The 16,555-nt window shown below is 32.8% G+C and overlaps 1 protein-coding gene across 19 annotated transcripts in view; it reads left to right on the forward strand.

Moving 5' to 3' along the window:
* Positions 1–2,890: 2,890 nt before the first annotated feature.
* The window catches only part of LOC18427932 (actin-related protein 4), a 29,633-nt gene continuing 15,968 nt past the window's right edge, over positions 2,891–16,555 (forward strand). For 3 of the 19 annotated variants that reach the window (XR_016043111.1, XR_016043105.1, XM_020663486.2), the window contains exons 1-9: positions 2,891–3,336; positions 10,542–10,789; positions 11,853–11,934; positions 13,696–13,787; positions 14,616–14,792; positions 14,904–14,977; positions 15,365–15,445; positions 16,201–16,261; positions 16,388–16,437. Coding sequence is in view for 8 of the 19 variants with exons in the window: in XM_020663486.2 (XP_020519145.1) it covers positions 11,922–11,934; positions 13,696–13,787; positions 14,616–14,792; positions 14,904–14,977; positions 15,365–15,445; positions 16,201–16,261; positions 16,388–16,437 (548 nt within the window). In the remaining 11 variants the exon portion in view is untranslated. Of the gene's footprint in view, positions 3,337–8,310; positions 9,103–10,373; positions 10,790–11,852; positions 11,935–13,695; positions 13,788–14,615; positions 14,793–14,903; positions 14,978–15,364; positions 15,446–16,200; positions 16,262–16,387; positions 16,500–16,555 lie in introns of those variants that run through there. The other 16 variants (XR_016043109.1, XR_002279945.2, XM_011622769.3 and 13 more) reach the window with 11 other exon arrangements.

The following is a 16,555-nucleotide window of genomic DNA, read 5'->3' on the forward strand; positions in this document are numbered from 1 at the left end:
TCACATGATTTATCTAGCACAATCTTGGTATCAATTTTATTAAATAACGCACCTGAATTAAATAATAAGGCAAATTCAAATTATGATGATAATTTCAGAGGCTCCAAAGTTTATTTGTATAATTTATTTCAGAGACAGAAAGAGCAAAAAGACACTGAGTAAATAATGAGTCAGTTCTAAAGTCCAAGACAAAGAGTTCTCCTTTCTTACAACCTTTCTCAATCACTTTCCCGATCCGGAGGTCATATATCAAGCAATCAAAAGTGGAAAGTGAGGATACAATTTTGTTTGACGAGTTGACCAATAGAAATTAAATTGCCTGATAGACTATGTACATATAGAACATTTGAAAGAAATAAAGGAGGAGAGTTAGGGGGGTTTAATGAGCAATGAACCAATATTTTCTACAGGAAGTGATTGCCCATTAGCAATATGAACACTATGGGTACCCTTATATGGAACAATTTGTTTTAAAGATATAAAGTTGCCCGTCATGTGATTAGAAGTACAAGAATCTATTACTCAAGAAGTTTATAAATCAGTTTTACCAAAACCAGAAATATGGAGAGCTTGTATAAGTTGTTGAAGAAATTCGGATGTAAAAGAAGCTGATTGACTTTGAGAGATGATGGATGGAAGTGCAGGCACAACAAAAGGTTGAGTAGGTAGGAGTAATGGAGGCCGTATATGAAGTGGTCATGACTGCAGCACATGCTTTAGGAGGTTGCTACTTATTTGGAGCTGCTTTTTGCACTCTATGATCAAGTGTCCAGTCTCCTTGCAGTATTGCAGACATTTTTCTTCTTGTAATTACTAGCCAAGTGTACTATCTCTTGATAGTGATAACACTGAACTTTGCTCATCTCCCGTCCTTTTCCTTTATTTGAGTAACCAAAAGAGTAAAATCTCTGAAGTAATCACCACGGATTGAAATTGACTGTAAGCAAGTCGCTTATGCAAGTAGTTCTAGAAGAAATTTATCAATATCATAGCTACATTTTCGATTAAGAATAGCAGCTCGCACATGCTCAAACTCATACCGTAGTTTCATTAAAAAATGACTAGAGCATGATCGATTCCTAAGTTTGAGAATTGTATCCATAGCGCCTGCAGGAATTTCAACAACTATCATATATATTTCATTCCAGATCAACATCATTGCAGACTAAAATTCTTAAATATTTTATGATCATTGATTCAGGGAGTTAATTTCTACACAAGTTGATACATTCTTGCCTCATTATAATGCTTATATACATACTTCAGGTATTCCTACATAGCCTTTGTTGTGTGCAAAGGGCTCACATTGAGGCCAATAGAGGTTTCAACTGATTCCATGATCAGTGTCTTAACTTTTGTATTATTGGTTGTCCATTTGGAATCAACAACTCCATTTGACAGTTGAACAACAGAACTATCAATGTAACCTCATAATTTTCGTCATTCTAAAAAAATTCGTAGATAAAAGACCCACTGATAATAGTTTTGGCTATTAAGCTTGACAGCTAGAATATAGGAATCCATTTGTGGTCACAAACAATACTGGGAAACAACCAATCCCCAAAACTTAATCGAAGAGCGTCATCAGATATCTCGCAAACTTTTAATTTTACTCAAGATAATAAAGCGAAAGGGAAATAAGACCTTTACCTGTCAATATAGGAAACGAAAAGAAACCACAACCATTGGAACCAAACAATAACCACATCGTCAAGCATAAAACATGCATTGAAAAGCACCACGAACCAGGATGCACTCAGCAAGAACCAGCAAACCAAAAAACCATAGTTAGACTAATCTCTAGTTTTATATGAAGAAAAAATTTCAAGATCCAAAGTACTAGTGTGCACAACGAACTAGCAACTCCAACTAGCAAACTGGCACCACAAGCTAGTACATAAAACTAGCACTAACCAAGACCCACAAGAGAGAGCAATTGTACACAATAAGCAATCACAAACTAGTATAGGTATCCCAATGAGAGCTCCTGTATGAGAGTAGCTTAGCAGCCACCCAAAAAACTAGCGCACGCTCACACAGAGAGATTATACCAAAGAGCAAGTATTATACGAGAGTAGCCCAGCAGCCACACTAAAATAGAGAGAGAGACAGAGACCACGAAGATTGTAGTGAAGAAATGCCCAAAAACCCAACCCAATATGTCAATGAGAGAAAGAACAAAGTAAAGAGAATCCAAAGAGAATGATGGATTGAAAACTCGAGACATAAACCCCCAAAGAGAACCCACAAGTCAAAAACCTAAGTGTTGGACGGACTGAAAACTAGCGAGAATAAAATACCAAATTTCTCAAAAGAAAGAGACCAAACCCAAAAGAAACAAAACACCTTAAAGATCTTACTAAGTAAAAGTGATTAAGAAAGACTAAGTAGAAGCGATCAAGAAAGACCAACCTCAATAGAAAAAAAAAAACCTTCGAAAACCACGAACAACATGGTGCTCCATGATCTAGTCCAAAACTCCACATAACAAGTGCTGCAACGACCGCATATGTCGAGAGTGCTCTTCTTTCTAGAGAAGAAAACAAATACATACAGAAATTGTTCTGATACCATGTGAACAAATAAATAATCGTATTTTTCCTATGTATTACTTTAGAAAAACCCTATAGATTCATGCAACACTTTTTGGGAGCAGTTGGTGGCCAAAACAAGAAGCTAAAAATGAGTAGAGTTGTTACAACCTTACCCTATTCAACAAATGAAGAGCCCCAAATATTTACAATGCTTATCTAAGATGTATTTTTAAGGGATGCTATATAGGATCCACCCTATCAGCCCTTGGATCTGGGGTTTCTTGATATTTTACTTAGAAGAGTCAAAATAATAAAGCAACATGTGACTTTAACGTTTAAGAATTATTTCTCTCTTCATTTGACATTTGCAATGGCAACTTGATTGTGCCAGAGTCAGAGAGGAAGAGAAAGGGCATGAAGTTTTGAACAACAAACCCACCAAAACGAAAAAGAAAAAAGAACAGGAAAAGAGATATAAGAATTGAAAAAAGTGAGCAAATTTCTGGAATTTACAACTCGAATCTATACCCCCTCCCTCCTCCCATTCTCGCTCCCTCTCTCTCTCTCTCTCTAGTGTGTAAATTCCTGGAATTTGCAGAGACAAGAGCAATGGCGTTTATGGTTTGGGAGCTATTGGGGGTCTGAGATTTTTATTGTGTGGCTTACATTTTAGCAATGGCCTGCTAGCGATCAAAGATGATTCTAGTGCGAGAGTGGGACAATCTCATTAAAATCAATGGATTTCAGCCATTGAAGCTCCATTGGAAGATTCTTCTCCTCTTCTCAAGCTAAAACCTTAAAGGTAGGTTTCACTAGTCTCAGTTCTACAAAACCCTCTCTCTATACAATGATCCCTCTTGACCACAAAGGAAGCCCTAATGGTTCTCTGTTGTTCCCATCTGTCTCTCTTTCAAAAATCTAAACTAAAAAATACAAAACACCATTCTTGCTCCCCATTGATGATCAATATTTTTTTTTTTTTCCGACCATAGAAAATCTCCCCTAGGCCCTGCCAATTGGGCATGGACTCTTTTCCATTAAAAATTTCCAAAAAGAAAATTTGTTTCACCAATAGTTTTCTTATCAAATTTTTTTTTCCTCCAGTTTCTTTATAACTTCATCACCAAATTTTTTTATCAAATTTTCTTTTCCCTCTAATTTCTTCTAAAACTTTTTTTCCCACTTTTTTAATAAATTCAGCCTATCTTATTCTACATAACATTAACCTCATTCTACATAACATTGACCTCATGTTGAGAGTTCTATTTTTCTTCTTTTTACTAATTTATCCTTAAATAAGTATATTTTTTCATTTTTCAAGTTTCACTACCGAGTTCTTGGACATATATTAATTTCCCCATTACTCTTCCATCTCTTTATGTAGACATCCAAATATTGCATATTCAAACTCTCTCTTGGGATAATCTTACAGAATAGACATTCCTCGTTATCTAGTTTTTAAAGATTCGTGATCGGAGAATTTTGGACTCAACATCCAAAAATTCCAATATTTTTGAATTTTGAAAATCCATTTTTTTTTGGGTACCACAACAATTGCTATCTGGGATCAAAGGGGGACATTCACAATTTAAGATTTTCAAAATCCAAAAATTCCAAAAATAAAATAAAAATGAAAGTTGAAAATCTGATGTGTTTTTAATATTCAAAATTTCAAGACCCGAAATTTTAAATTTTAAATTTTCAATTCTATTACTAAAATTTTTATTTCTGAATATTGAAGATTCGAAATATGGGCAATTTGATCGCTTTAACAAAAATCTGAAAAATAGCAAAATAAACTTTGACAAATTCTATGCGCATAAATTTCTCTAAAACAAAAGCCTAAACAAACAATCATTTTTTCGATTTTACTATTCCAATCTCTTTAGGGATCGATAATTCCAAGGAGTGTTCATAGAAAAAAAAGCCAAGGCTTTATGAAAAAAACAAAGCCTCACATCAACATCAAAACTTATTGAAAATTATAGTTCCAACCTCGAGAAACCTTTTAAATCGATAATCTCAACCTTGGCCATTATGGTGTGAAAAAAAGTACGATTTTGAGGCTTAAAAAGTATTTTTTATTGTAATACATTATCTAGACTGTTCATTTTCAAGTGCTCATAGATACATAGGAGTTGTACATTTTTTGAGTTACAAATTTCATGATAAGTAGTGGATATTTTCAAGTGCTCATAGATACAATAGGAGTTGTACATTTTTTGAGTTAATGGATATATATTTTAGACTCATGCTAGGGAATTCCTGTGCCTGAATTGTTTTCTAGACATTTCTTTATGAGTCCTAGTCCTTATAGAGACTGCATCTTTTTTATACATTCCACGCATTTGAAAAAGGAAATCTTTTTATATGGCTGCAACCATAATAAAATAAGTAAATCTTCAGCTCAAGACTCGTTGAAATTTGCAATCAATCATCTTGGCCTTGAGAATTATGTTGTGAAAAAGAAAATGGATTTCAAGTCATAGAAGTAATGCATATTACCACACATTATCAAGATCGTCCATTTTACCCTAAAAATAGGTATTCACAAATTGACAAGATTTGTACCATCTTTTGAGTCACTATATAGTTTTTATGAGGCATAGGCTTTTTGAAAATAAAGTAAAGCCTCATCTCAAATTTTTATATAAAGAACACTTTAGGTATAAAAAAATTTCCATGATGGCTCGAAATTCAATTTTTAATACTGACTTAGAATTTGAAGATGGAAAACATGTACCAATCTTGTGGATTTGAAATACTTTAGCGTGAAATGGTAGTTTAGATAGTATATTACAATGTACCCAAATCAGTGTTTTAAAAAACGTCGAGTCGAACCGGACTCGGAAATCGCGAAAAGGGGACCGGATCGCCTAAAAAATCGGAAATCGTCCGGTTCTAGAGAGAACCGGACGATTCTGCACAGTGACTAGCCGAGTCACTGTGCGGAATCGGCGAGTCCGTAAAGAACACGGGTTGCACAGTGTTCTTCATGGGATTCTTTGAAATTTGTCATTTTTTGATCATTTTTCTTATTTTTTTTGGCATGTGATCTAATTTGCAGGCTGTAAACAGCTTTATTCAGCTTTTTCAAGGATTAAATGGTTGAAAAATTTGGTGTTTTTGGATCACGAAAAATTTGGTGTTTAGGGTTTCCGCCTTTTCTGAAAGTTTCATGCCAAATAGGGCTTGAATCTTTTAAAATTTGTAGGCATTGTGATCGTAAAGCTGTGAATCAAAACATTTTGTTACTAATTTGTGATAATCGTCGAGAAAAATAGAGTTTTTTGGAGATTGAAGGCTTCGGTTCACAAAATCAGGTAAGAAGTTTGGGTTTGTTTTTTTTTCCGCCATTTGATTTATTTCACGGCATATTTTGAACATAATGAGTTCAATAATTAGGGTTTTTAATCTTTATTGTGTCTAGTATGATTTAAAATTTTCAATTTTACGTAATCTGGTCAATTACAGCATGAAATTTGAGATGAACACTGAGATGTCTGCGGAACCAAAATTCCACTGTTTTTTTTTTTTTCCGCCTTTTGATTTTGTTTTCATGATATATTAGAAATAATGTGTTAAAAATTTAGGGTTTTGATTCCTTATATTGTTGTTTATCAGAAAATATACTCAATTCGATGTAATTTATTCATTTAGAGGTGGATTTTTTAGTTAAAATCGCTTATGTAAAACGGCTCTGTGAAGAACATAATTTTTTTTTTTTTTTTGTAACCCATGATAGAATTTTTTGTAATCCATGATCGAATTTTTTGCAATCCATGATTGAAATGTTTGTTTTTTTTTCTTGTAATCCATGATTGAATTTTATTTTTTATTTTTTATTTTTGTAACCCATGATAGAATTTTTTGTAATCCATGATCGAATGTTTTGTAATCCATGATCGAAATGTTTGTTTTTTTTTTTGTAATCCATGATCGAAATGTTTGTTTTTTTTTTGTAATCCATGATCGAATTTTTTGTTTTTTGTTTTTTATGTAACCCATGATAGAGTTTTTTGTAATCCATGATTGAATTTTTTGTAATCCATGATCTAATTGTTTTTTTCTTTTTTTGTAATCCACGATCGAATTTTTTGTTTTTTTTTGTTGTTTTTTTTGTAATCCATGATCGAATTTTATGTAATCCATGATCGAATTTTTTGTAATCCATGATAGAATTTTCTGTAATCCATGATCGACTTTTTTGCAATCCATGATCGAAATGTTTGTTTTTTTTTCTTGTAATCCATGATCGAATTTTTTGTTTGTTTTTTTTTTTTGTAACCCATGATTGAATTTTTTGTAATCCATGATCGAATTGTTTTTTTCTGTTCTTGTAATCCACGATCGAATTTTTTGTTTTTATATATATATATATTTTTTTGTAATCCATGATTGAATTTTATGTAATCCATGATCGAATTTTATGTAATCCATGATCGAATTTTTTGTAATCTATGATCGAATTTTTTGTAATCCATGATCGAATTTTTTGTAATCCATGATAGAATTTTTTGTAATCCATGATCGAATTTTTTGTAATCCATGATCGAATTTTTTGTAATCCATGATTGAATTTTTTGAAAATTTGTGATTTTTTTTTTAAATCCATGATCGAATTTTTTTTTGTGATCCATGATCAAATTTTTTGAAAATTTGTGATTTTTTTTTTTTAATCCATGATCGAACTTTTTGAAAATTTGTTAAATTTTTTTTTTAATCCATGATCGAATTTTTTGAAAATTTGCTGTACTTTTTTATTTATTTATTTTTATCCATGATCGAATTTTTTGAAAAATGATGATTTTCCGAAAAGATGTGAAAATCGTGATAAAGTTTTGATTATCATGATGTATTAAACCCAATTTTTAATTTTTATTGTTTGAGTTTGCTGTAATTTTTTTTTTTTATTTTTCCATGATCGAATTTTTTGAAAAATGATGATTTTCCGAAAAGATGTGAAAATCGTGCCAAGGTTTTAATTATCATGAGGTATTAAACCATATTTTAAATTTTTATTGTTAAAGTTTTTGTTGAAAAAATTGTATGTTGATGGATTATTTATGCAAAAAAATGCATGTTATTATATTTTTAATACAAAACTGAGGCCACTCTATCCCAGCCATATTATTCACATATCGAGTCCCAACAGCAACAGTGTAGGGATGAGCACGACAGCGCAGGTGAGCATAAAGGATAGACAAGCTTCGGGGATTTTGGATTGGGAACACAACAAACACTAACACTCAGGGATTTGTGAATAGTCAGACGCCCGCTAATATCGATGATTCGTTCTTAGATCGAATCAATGAATTGTCAAACGAATTCAATCAATAGCACCAGCGTGACCAAGAAGAACAAAAACTTCGTCTATCATTTTATTTTTAGATCGTATGTTCTTAATTTTATGCTTTATTGCAGTCTATGTATGTTGATATACTTATTCCATGATAATTATATGTTTATCCTTTTGTGTGATGTAAATTAAATGCTGAATGGCGGTTCATGCAGGAAAAGAACATATCAATATTCGCATATTCATTCAAAAACATGAAAATTCTTAATGGAGTACCCTCATTTCTTATTGAATTTTTAAAAAATAATATTTATAATGAATTTTAATAATTTTTTCGGATATTTTTTAAGCTTTATTCTGACCGATTCATCCGATTTTCGATCCGGATAGCCGATTCTTCGATCCGAATAGGTTTTTTGAAAGCCCGATCCGGATCACCATCCGTTTTTTAAACCATTGGTTAAACCATTCCAATTTTACCGAAAGGGTATTCGGCTATTCCACTGTAAAATTAGTGGGATGACACGGCGACTCTGCACAGTTAATCGCCGAGTTCACCCGCATGAACAGTGAAAGAAGAAAAACCATCACGAGTTTCATTTTTTTGATGAATTATTGCCATTTGCAGGCTTTAGCAGTGAATTATTGATCATATTTAATCATTTTGCAGCCTTGTTTTTTACTATAAACGAATCTTTCACCGTTTGGATATCACAAAATCGATTTCCGGTGCATTTTTTTCAAAAACTGTTGACGGAAAAAAAAACTCTGCCATTGTTTCGATTACAATCGATTTTGGACTAATTTTTTGCTGATGTCAGATGGTTTTGTTCTTCATCGTGATCTTGACCAATGTTGTAGCCTTTTTTGTGATTTAGCAACAATAGTTCCTCGATTTTCGAATTCCAATTTTTTTTTTTAAAAACAGTTGACAAAATAAAACCTTCGTCATTCTTGCGATTACGATCGATTTTGGATTGCTTTTTTGTTGATATCGAAGGGGTTTTGTTCTTCATCGTGTTCTTGACCAGATGTTGTAGGAATTTTGCGTGATTAAGCAACAATAACTGTTCGATTTTTCAAAATATCGATTCCTTTTGCGAAGTGCAGTTCATGGGTTATGGTTTTTTCGCCAATCTATTGATTTTAGGAGATTTTTGGCACCATTTTGAATGAAATCAAAGGGGTTTTTAAGATAATGGTGATCTTCAGATGATGTGCTATAATGGTGATCTTCAGATGATGTGCTTAGTCGTGTGATTAAGCAAGGTTTGGTTGTCGATTCTTGAAAACCTTGATTTCCGGTCATTATAACTCAATTCAGATCCAATTTAGATATGCATTTTGATCTTAATATTCTCAATTCTCAGATCCAGAATCATGAATTTTCGTTTTGTTTTTTGCTTTTAAAGGATTTTTTTTAAATGCTTCGTGGTTTGAAATCCAATTTAGGTTTTTGAGTAATTACTTTTAAATTAATTTCTTGATTTAAATTAAGAATTTTGACAAATAATTATTTTTGATACACGCAATATAAGAATACCTTTTTTTTCGATTTTATTGTAATGAGATTGAATTCTATGTCATGAATTTATAAATTTATTGTAAAAAAACTTGCATTTTTTAATTTTATTGTCAATTTGTTGAATGCACTAAAATGTAATTTTTTGAATCTTGATACATAATTAAAAAATTTTTGATACATAAAATGTACGTATGTTTTTGATATATAATTTATGAGTAAAATATTTTACTGAATAAAACTAGCGATTTTGACAAGTATATGTTCTTGTTTCTCTCGGTATAAGAGTAATTTTTTTTTCTTATAATTATAATCAATTCTATCTCATGAATGTATAATTATCATGCAAAGAAAACTTGTATTTGTCAATTTTATTGTCAAAATTTTAATGTAATAAAAATGTATGTTCATGATACATAATTAATTAACTGGGTAGAGTCAGGTCAGCACCAAAGATTCTAAGGCGTAAATGAATTGGCTCAATGAATTGTCGATAGAATTTGATGAGATGCATCAGTGCGATGACGAGCAAGAACGAAACCACCTTTAGTTTAGGTATTAGGTTGTTTTTGGGTTGCAGTACTTGATATTTTGGACTTTATATTTCTATCCTTGATTATTATAAGCATTTTTTCAATGATTTGGATGAATGGTTAACAAACATTTAGATTGGACTTTATGTTTTTATCCTTGATTATTATAAGTATTTTTTCAATGATTTGGATGAATGTTTAACAAACATCTAGACATGAAAACGTCTCTGTATTCACCTATTTTTATGAAGTAACGAAAATTCATAATGCATCACTTTTAAAAAAAACACTATTTTTAGAGATTTATAGTGATTTTTTTAAAATTTTATAAAGTAATAAAAATATATAATGCAATATTTTTAATTTTTTATAGAAAATAAAAGATCATTATTTTTAATAGATTTATAGTGATTTTTTTAAAATTTATTGAGACAAAATTTGCTCATTCGACATATTAATATGCTCAACCTCCGATATGACGCGCCGACTCACCGATCCAACACGAATATGAGTGAAGATTATCCCGACCACCGAATTGATTTTTAAAATCTTAGTTTTCATGCGCATCACAGAAACAGAGACACCAATTTACGATTCTGCGCCAACCCGGCATTTATTTATTTATTTTTTTTGTTTGATTTTTAAAACCTTAGTTTTCATGCGCATAACAAGAACGGAGAGACCAATTCCCTGATCGGACTTACGACCTCAACCCCATTCCCGCCCCCGGCGTTTTTCAAAGCAGGAAGAGCGCGACACATGAGAAAGAAGTTTGAGAGAGAGAGAGAGAGAAAGTAATGAAAAGCCTTGCTTCGCTACAACGGATTCTTTGCAGTCATTCTTAGAGAGAGAGAGAGGGGCTCGTATTTGGTTCTTGGAGAGTATTGAACTCCTGCTCACTGTAAGTGGTTTGTCCCCTTTTTCTTCATTAATTTCTTTATGAGAGAGAGGATTTACTATGTCTTTTAACCCTAACCTTTATAAATATTAGTGCCCTCTAAACAACGGTTCTCCTGTATGAAGTACTTATGGCTTTGCTGTAAATTTACATGATAAAAACCTTACAATGGAAAACCAGGGCAAAAGTAGTGCCTTAGTTTTAAAAAAGTGGACCACAATAATTGTATCCTTACAGTGAAAACTGGTTTGTAATTGGTTAAAGTTCGACAAAATTATGTTGGTTTTATATATATATATATATATTTTTTTTTTTTTTTATTATTTTTTAACTTCCAAAGTTGTGAGAAAAATTGGGTTTTAGGGTTATATGCTCTTTGTTATTTGTAATACTTTTGTGAAATTTTTATTTTAGTTAATATTGACTATTTAATATTACTTTCTATAATAAAAAAAAGGAAAAGAAAAAGAAGGATTGTGAATAACAATTGCTCTATACCTTTTAGTTCATTCTATAATTTTATTATTATTTGTTTTTTCAAATTACCGGTAATGAACTGACACTAGTTTAAAACTTACTAAAAATGAGTTTGTTGTTAATCTTGTAATAATTCAGTTGATGCTGCTGGATGATTTCGTTCAGTTGCCTCTGAGAATTGAGAAGGCAGCTTTTCCTTTTTGTCACTAGAGAATATAATTTTATTTTCTATAAAATTGCACTTGGCTTTTATTATTGAGAAAGGTCTTTTGTTCTTCGTAATAAACTTTACATCCTTTTTAACTCTTACTTTTTCAAGAATTTTTTGTGCTTCCCACATCTTGTAATTTTGTTTTGGTTCTCTGTTAGTCTTACTCAAAATGGTCTTCTCTTCTGATAGGGACACGTTTGGCTCATGGTGTTATTCTTAAACCCTTAGAGATAATTGCCTACTCGTATCCGTCCATGATTACTATCAAACTTTTTAGTTGTAAAGTTGTTTTTGTATTTTCCCTATTATTTGCAATGAATTATGTTTCTTGTAATTTGGCGTATAAGTCAACGTACTCATTATTGTATCCATGTCTAGTATTGCAGGAATTTCAAACTGGAAACATATTGTTTATAACATCTCGTAATTCTCTGAAGCTCAAGCATCATGTATGGTGGTGGTGAGTCTCATTACCATGTGCTAGTGATCATTTGCAATTTTGCACAAGCAAAATCACATGAGGGGATGGGAGAATTTTGTAGTGCAGTGTGCTCTAACATATTTTAAGTTTGACCAAGAACTTATAACTTGAAGCAATAATTTGACTGAAACACCTCTGTTTTGCATTTTTTTGCTGTTGTGATGCTTATTGAATGCTTTTATAATTTTGTGTATAACATCTCATGCAAAAGAGCCCACATGGGAATGAATCTAACAATACTCATGACCTGTCAGTTCGTCACCTTAACTGCCAATAATTATTGTATTGATATCAAGTACTTTTAAGTATTGGCAAGCGTTTCTTCGTAGATGATTTTGACATTTATAAATGCACTTTTTATATAACTCTCCATGCTTTGCAATTTGAGTAGTATCCTTTTTATTATCTGCAAGTCATTTTGTATGCCAATGAATTTTGAAAGTATGAGACGCTCTAGCAAGCTGTGGTGGCAGTTTGTTTTCCCCGAAAGGCTTATTTGGTCTTTTCCATTTGTTTTGGGTGTTCATTTTGCAATAAAGGTCCATTGCCGTTGTGTTTTGAGAGTACTAGTAAATTGTGTGCTCGGAATACTATGATTCATTTGATAGAAGACTCTAAGGCCCCATTTGGATCCCTTGAAAAACTAGTCCGAAAAAAACTATTTCCTGTGAAATATATTTCTTGCGAACAACATTTCTTATAAAATGGGTTTTTGCTGTTCGGATAGCATCTGGATGCACCTTGGGGCTGGAAGATACATTTCTACCATGAAAAGGGTTTAAACACATTGAATCTCTAGAGAGGAAAACATGGTAGAGATAGAGGGAGAAAGAAATGGCTAGAGCAAGATGGAAGTGGAAACAGATTTCTACGAACAAAGAGAGAGAGAGAGAGAGAGAGAGAGAGAGAGAGAGAGAGAGAGAGAGAGAGATGTGAAGAGATTGCCCCTTTATTCAGTTTAAAAAAAGAAGAGATTGCCCTTTATTCTCCAGGCCCCCACTAGCTATACACTGGTTTTATTATTATTATTGTTATTATTATTATTATTATTTTTGTTTGGCTCTGCAAGGAAGTCTGATGTGGAAACTAAAACTTTAGCTTGTGGTAGAAAAGCAATTGGACTCAAAATAGAGAAAACAATTTCAGGCAGAAAAAAAATTTCCATCCTGGATTTTGTATCCAAACGGCGGAAATAAGCAATCTCTCTCAAAAAACCATTTCCTGATAACCTTGTTCCAGGAATTTAAAACGGCCCCGACGAGTAGAAGAATTTTCTTTTTGAGTGGAAGATTTCTCCAAGAGTGCAAGTGATTTTCTCTCTTTTATGAAAGGTTCTTTTGATGAGCCTTTTACTGGTCTGGTGCTTGCATAAGATCCTCTGAAGTGTTGTTTGTTATCACATCGGATGTGGTATAGTTTTCTTCTTGTAAAAGCACTACTCGAGGATATGATTATTCAAACTCGATACATTTCTTTTAAACCTCTTTGTGAGAGTAGTGGTCCGAGTCTTAGATAAACTGTCTGTGTTTTCCAACGACGTGTGCGTAGTTACAAAGAGTGATGCATTTTGGTTTTGATTGCTTCATATTTTTTAGTCGGTATAGATCGTTAGACATACATCATGGTAATATCGAGTTCTTTTGTATCTCATTTTCTTGGTAATTCTGATAGTTTAAAATTCAAATGAATGGATTCCTTCACTATCATATTATTTAGCTATGTTGGTTTGACTTTATGTAGATGAAGTCTCGGCCATAGTGTTGGACTTGGGATCTCATACGTGCAAAGCAGGTTATGCTGGTGAAGATGCTCCCAAGGCAGTTTTTCCATCTGTATGTATCTAATAATAGTAACAATATTGGTGTAAGCTATTTCTTGGTCATTGTTGTTTTTCTTGGTCGTTTTTTTTGTGTGGCCTTAATCTCAATATGATAGTTTATTATGTGTGCAAAAGAAGATTAAAAAAAAAAATCAGGTATGAAAGAAGATTGAAAAAAAACTAAAATTTAAGCAGTTGATTTTTGTTATGGGAAGTAGGGAGAGGCCAACTATCTCTAATGTTATCTTATTTCAACCTTGATCCGGAACATTGATGAGAACACACCAAGGCTGTTAGTCATGTGATTTGTTGCATCAGGGTCAGTATACCAATAAGGCAATGAGGATTGGCTGAAAAGATATCTAAGGGACGGCAAGTACATAGGGGACATCATCTAGCGATAGAGATAATTGACCTGGTTATACAGTTGAGGGCTGTATCATTTGGTTTGTTGCAAAATTTTAAGAGTGGTATAGTAGTAATTTGGGGTTGATTGAAGATTACATCAGTGAGTTTTGCTGGAGAAGTGGCACTAGTGCTCATGGGGACCTACTCTGGCCTTCTGTTTTTGCTTTTTTTGTTCTTCAATCCTTTTGTTGCCGTTTCCTTCTTGCAATATGATCTATTTAAGTCCGTCATTAACATTTATGAAGAATGTTGATGATATCATTGCTGCCAATTATCTTTTGTCAATGGGCTTGACAATGGAATCTTACCTTGGTTTTTCAGGTTGACTTCCCCAAGTCTTTGATTATTGTCAAAGCATTGTTGCATGATAGTATTATAAAAAAATATTGTTGCATAAATTGTATTGATACAAGCGACTTGATCTTTATTTAAGGTTGTTGGGTCCATCGAACAATCGGGGTTGGATGATGCAGTTGGGATTGAAAAGGAATCTCAATCTGTTTCTGAAGCAAAAAATGGTATCAAGACTATAGATTCTGATAAAGCTAAGACAAAGCGTAAATTGTATGTGGGTTCTCAAGCCCTTGGATATCGTCGGGACTATATGGAGGTTAGACAGATTTCTCGAAATGATTGTAATGTTTTACGATGGTTTTCTTTTTTGTTGTCGTCTGATAATTTAAAAGATTTGCCGTTCTTAACATCTTAATATTTGGTGCAGGTGCTTTCACCTATAAAAGATGGACTAGTTGTGGATTGGGACATGGTAGACAACATATGGGACCATGCCTTTCGGTAATTGATTGCTCTAAATTATTGGTGATTTTTACAAATTTGTTATTTTCCTTGTCTCTTAACTGAGGCTTATATGGTTTTCATGCTCATGGTGTTCGCTGATTTCAAATTTTGCTAGAGGTTTTGGTTGGTCATCATTTTTATGCTCATGATGTGAGAAATTAGATTTGCAATTACTACCTTAGCTAGATTTAGTCCCTGCTCCTTGAAGGGGTCTATATTATTTTATGCTGCTAATGTCTTGCATCCAGAATCAATTTATGTTAACTTTTATTTGGTTTCCAATTTGTGAAGTTCTTAATTTTCTCAAATTTAAAATAGGTTTTTTAGTTTTTTCTGTTTAGGTTCTCCCTAAGAAGTATACTTTTTCTCTGTTTTCTGTGCCAGGCAATGCCTGCTGATTGATCCTAAAGAGCATCCTATGTTACTGGCAGAACCATCTTCTAATCCTCAACAGCAAAGAGAAAGGTGATCTGATACTAATGAAATATACTTGTTGTAATTTATGTTATTTTTTGCACTTTTTATTTGCGCACATTGTGCACTAGGCATTGTACTTAAGCTATGTGCTTGCAAGACCAAAATTGGTTGACTTTTTAATGTACATATATGTATGCATAACTTTATGGTATGCCTACACAAATGAATGTTTCTCAAGCTTATATGAATATATTTATGAATTTATATCCTTTGAGATGAAAGGTGCATGGTATGTGGCACCCCATGGGGACATCCATTGTCTGTGACAATGAAGGGTGGAGATTCACCATACCAAGCAAACGTCGATCATCCATAATTATAGCTGATCTCCATTGTGCAACAAATGGTGAATTCCTTTGTGGACTGCCTGTGTGCGGTATAATCTCCTTGATTATGATTACTTTTCCACTTGTGGGTTTTAAAGCAAGACTGTAATTTTATTGTTCTTTTTAATGGAAAACTTTAAGTTTTTCATTTTTGGATTGGACCTTCAATTATGGGAAGGGGTCATTTAGATGTTCAGTGTGTTCTTTTTCTAGTGTTTTGCTCGGCCAGCATAGGCTCTATTTCCTGGGAATGTTGTGATTCTTGTTTTTTTGTATCTAGCACGTGAATATCGGAGTTTCTTGGCTGGATGAAGTGCACTCTAGTTATTGTTGTCCTTTCTGTATAGAATGCAATATGTGTTTCTTCTTGTTTGTAGCCTGGATGAATTCTGATAATTATTTTGGTGAATATTACAGGACAGCGGAGCTCATGTTTGAGAAATACAATGTTCCTGCTCTGTTTTTGGCCAAAAATGCTGTATGTTATTCCTCAGTATTCATCTTGGTTTTATAAGTTGTTATCATGCTTATTATATGTTTGTGTTACTGACTACTTGTTTTTGCTTTTCACTTGACCTTTATCTTATCATTGGATCGATGCCAGGTGCTTACATCATTTGCTTCTGGGCGTGCAACCTCATTAGTTGTAGATTGGCAAGTCTCAAAGTGCTCCTAGATTCTTATTTCTTTTCCATTCAGTGGTTGCTATCATGCTTGTAAGCATTTGCTGGTGAATTGGGTGTTAGCAGATATGTTACCTATTTATCATGTG

This window comes from Amborella trichopoda, chromosome 10 (genome assembly GCF_054954075.1).
Source record: "Amborella trichopoda isolate Santa Cruz 75 chromosome 10, AtrichopodaSantaCruz75HAP2 v2.0, whole genome shotgun sequence".
NCBI classification, from domain to species: domain Eukaryota; kingdom Viridiplantae; phylum Streptophyta; class Magnoliopsida; order Amborellales; family Amborellaceae; genus Amborella; species Amborella trichopoda.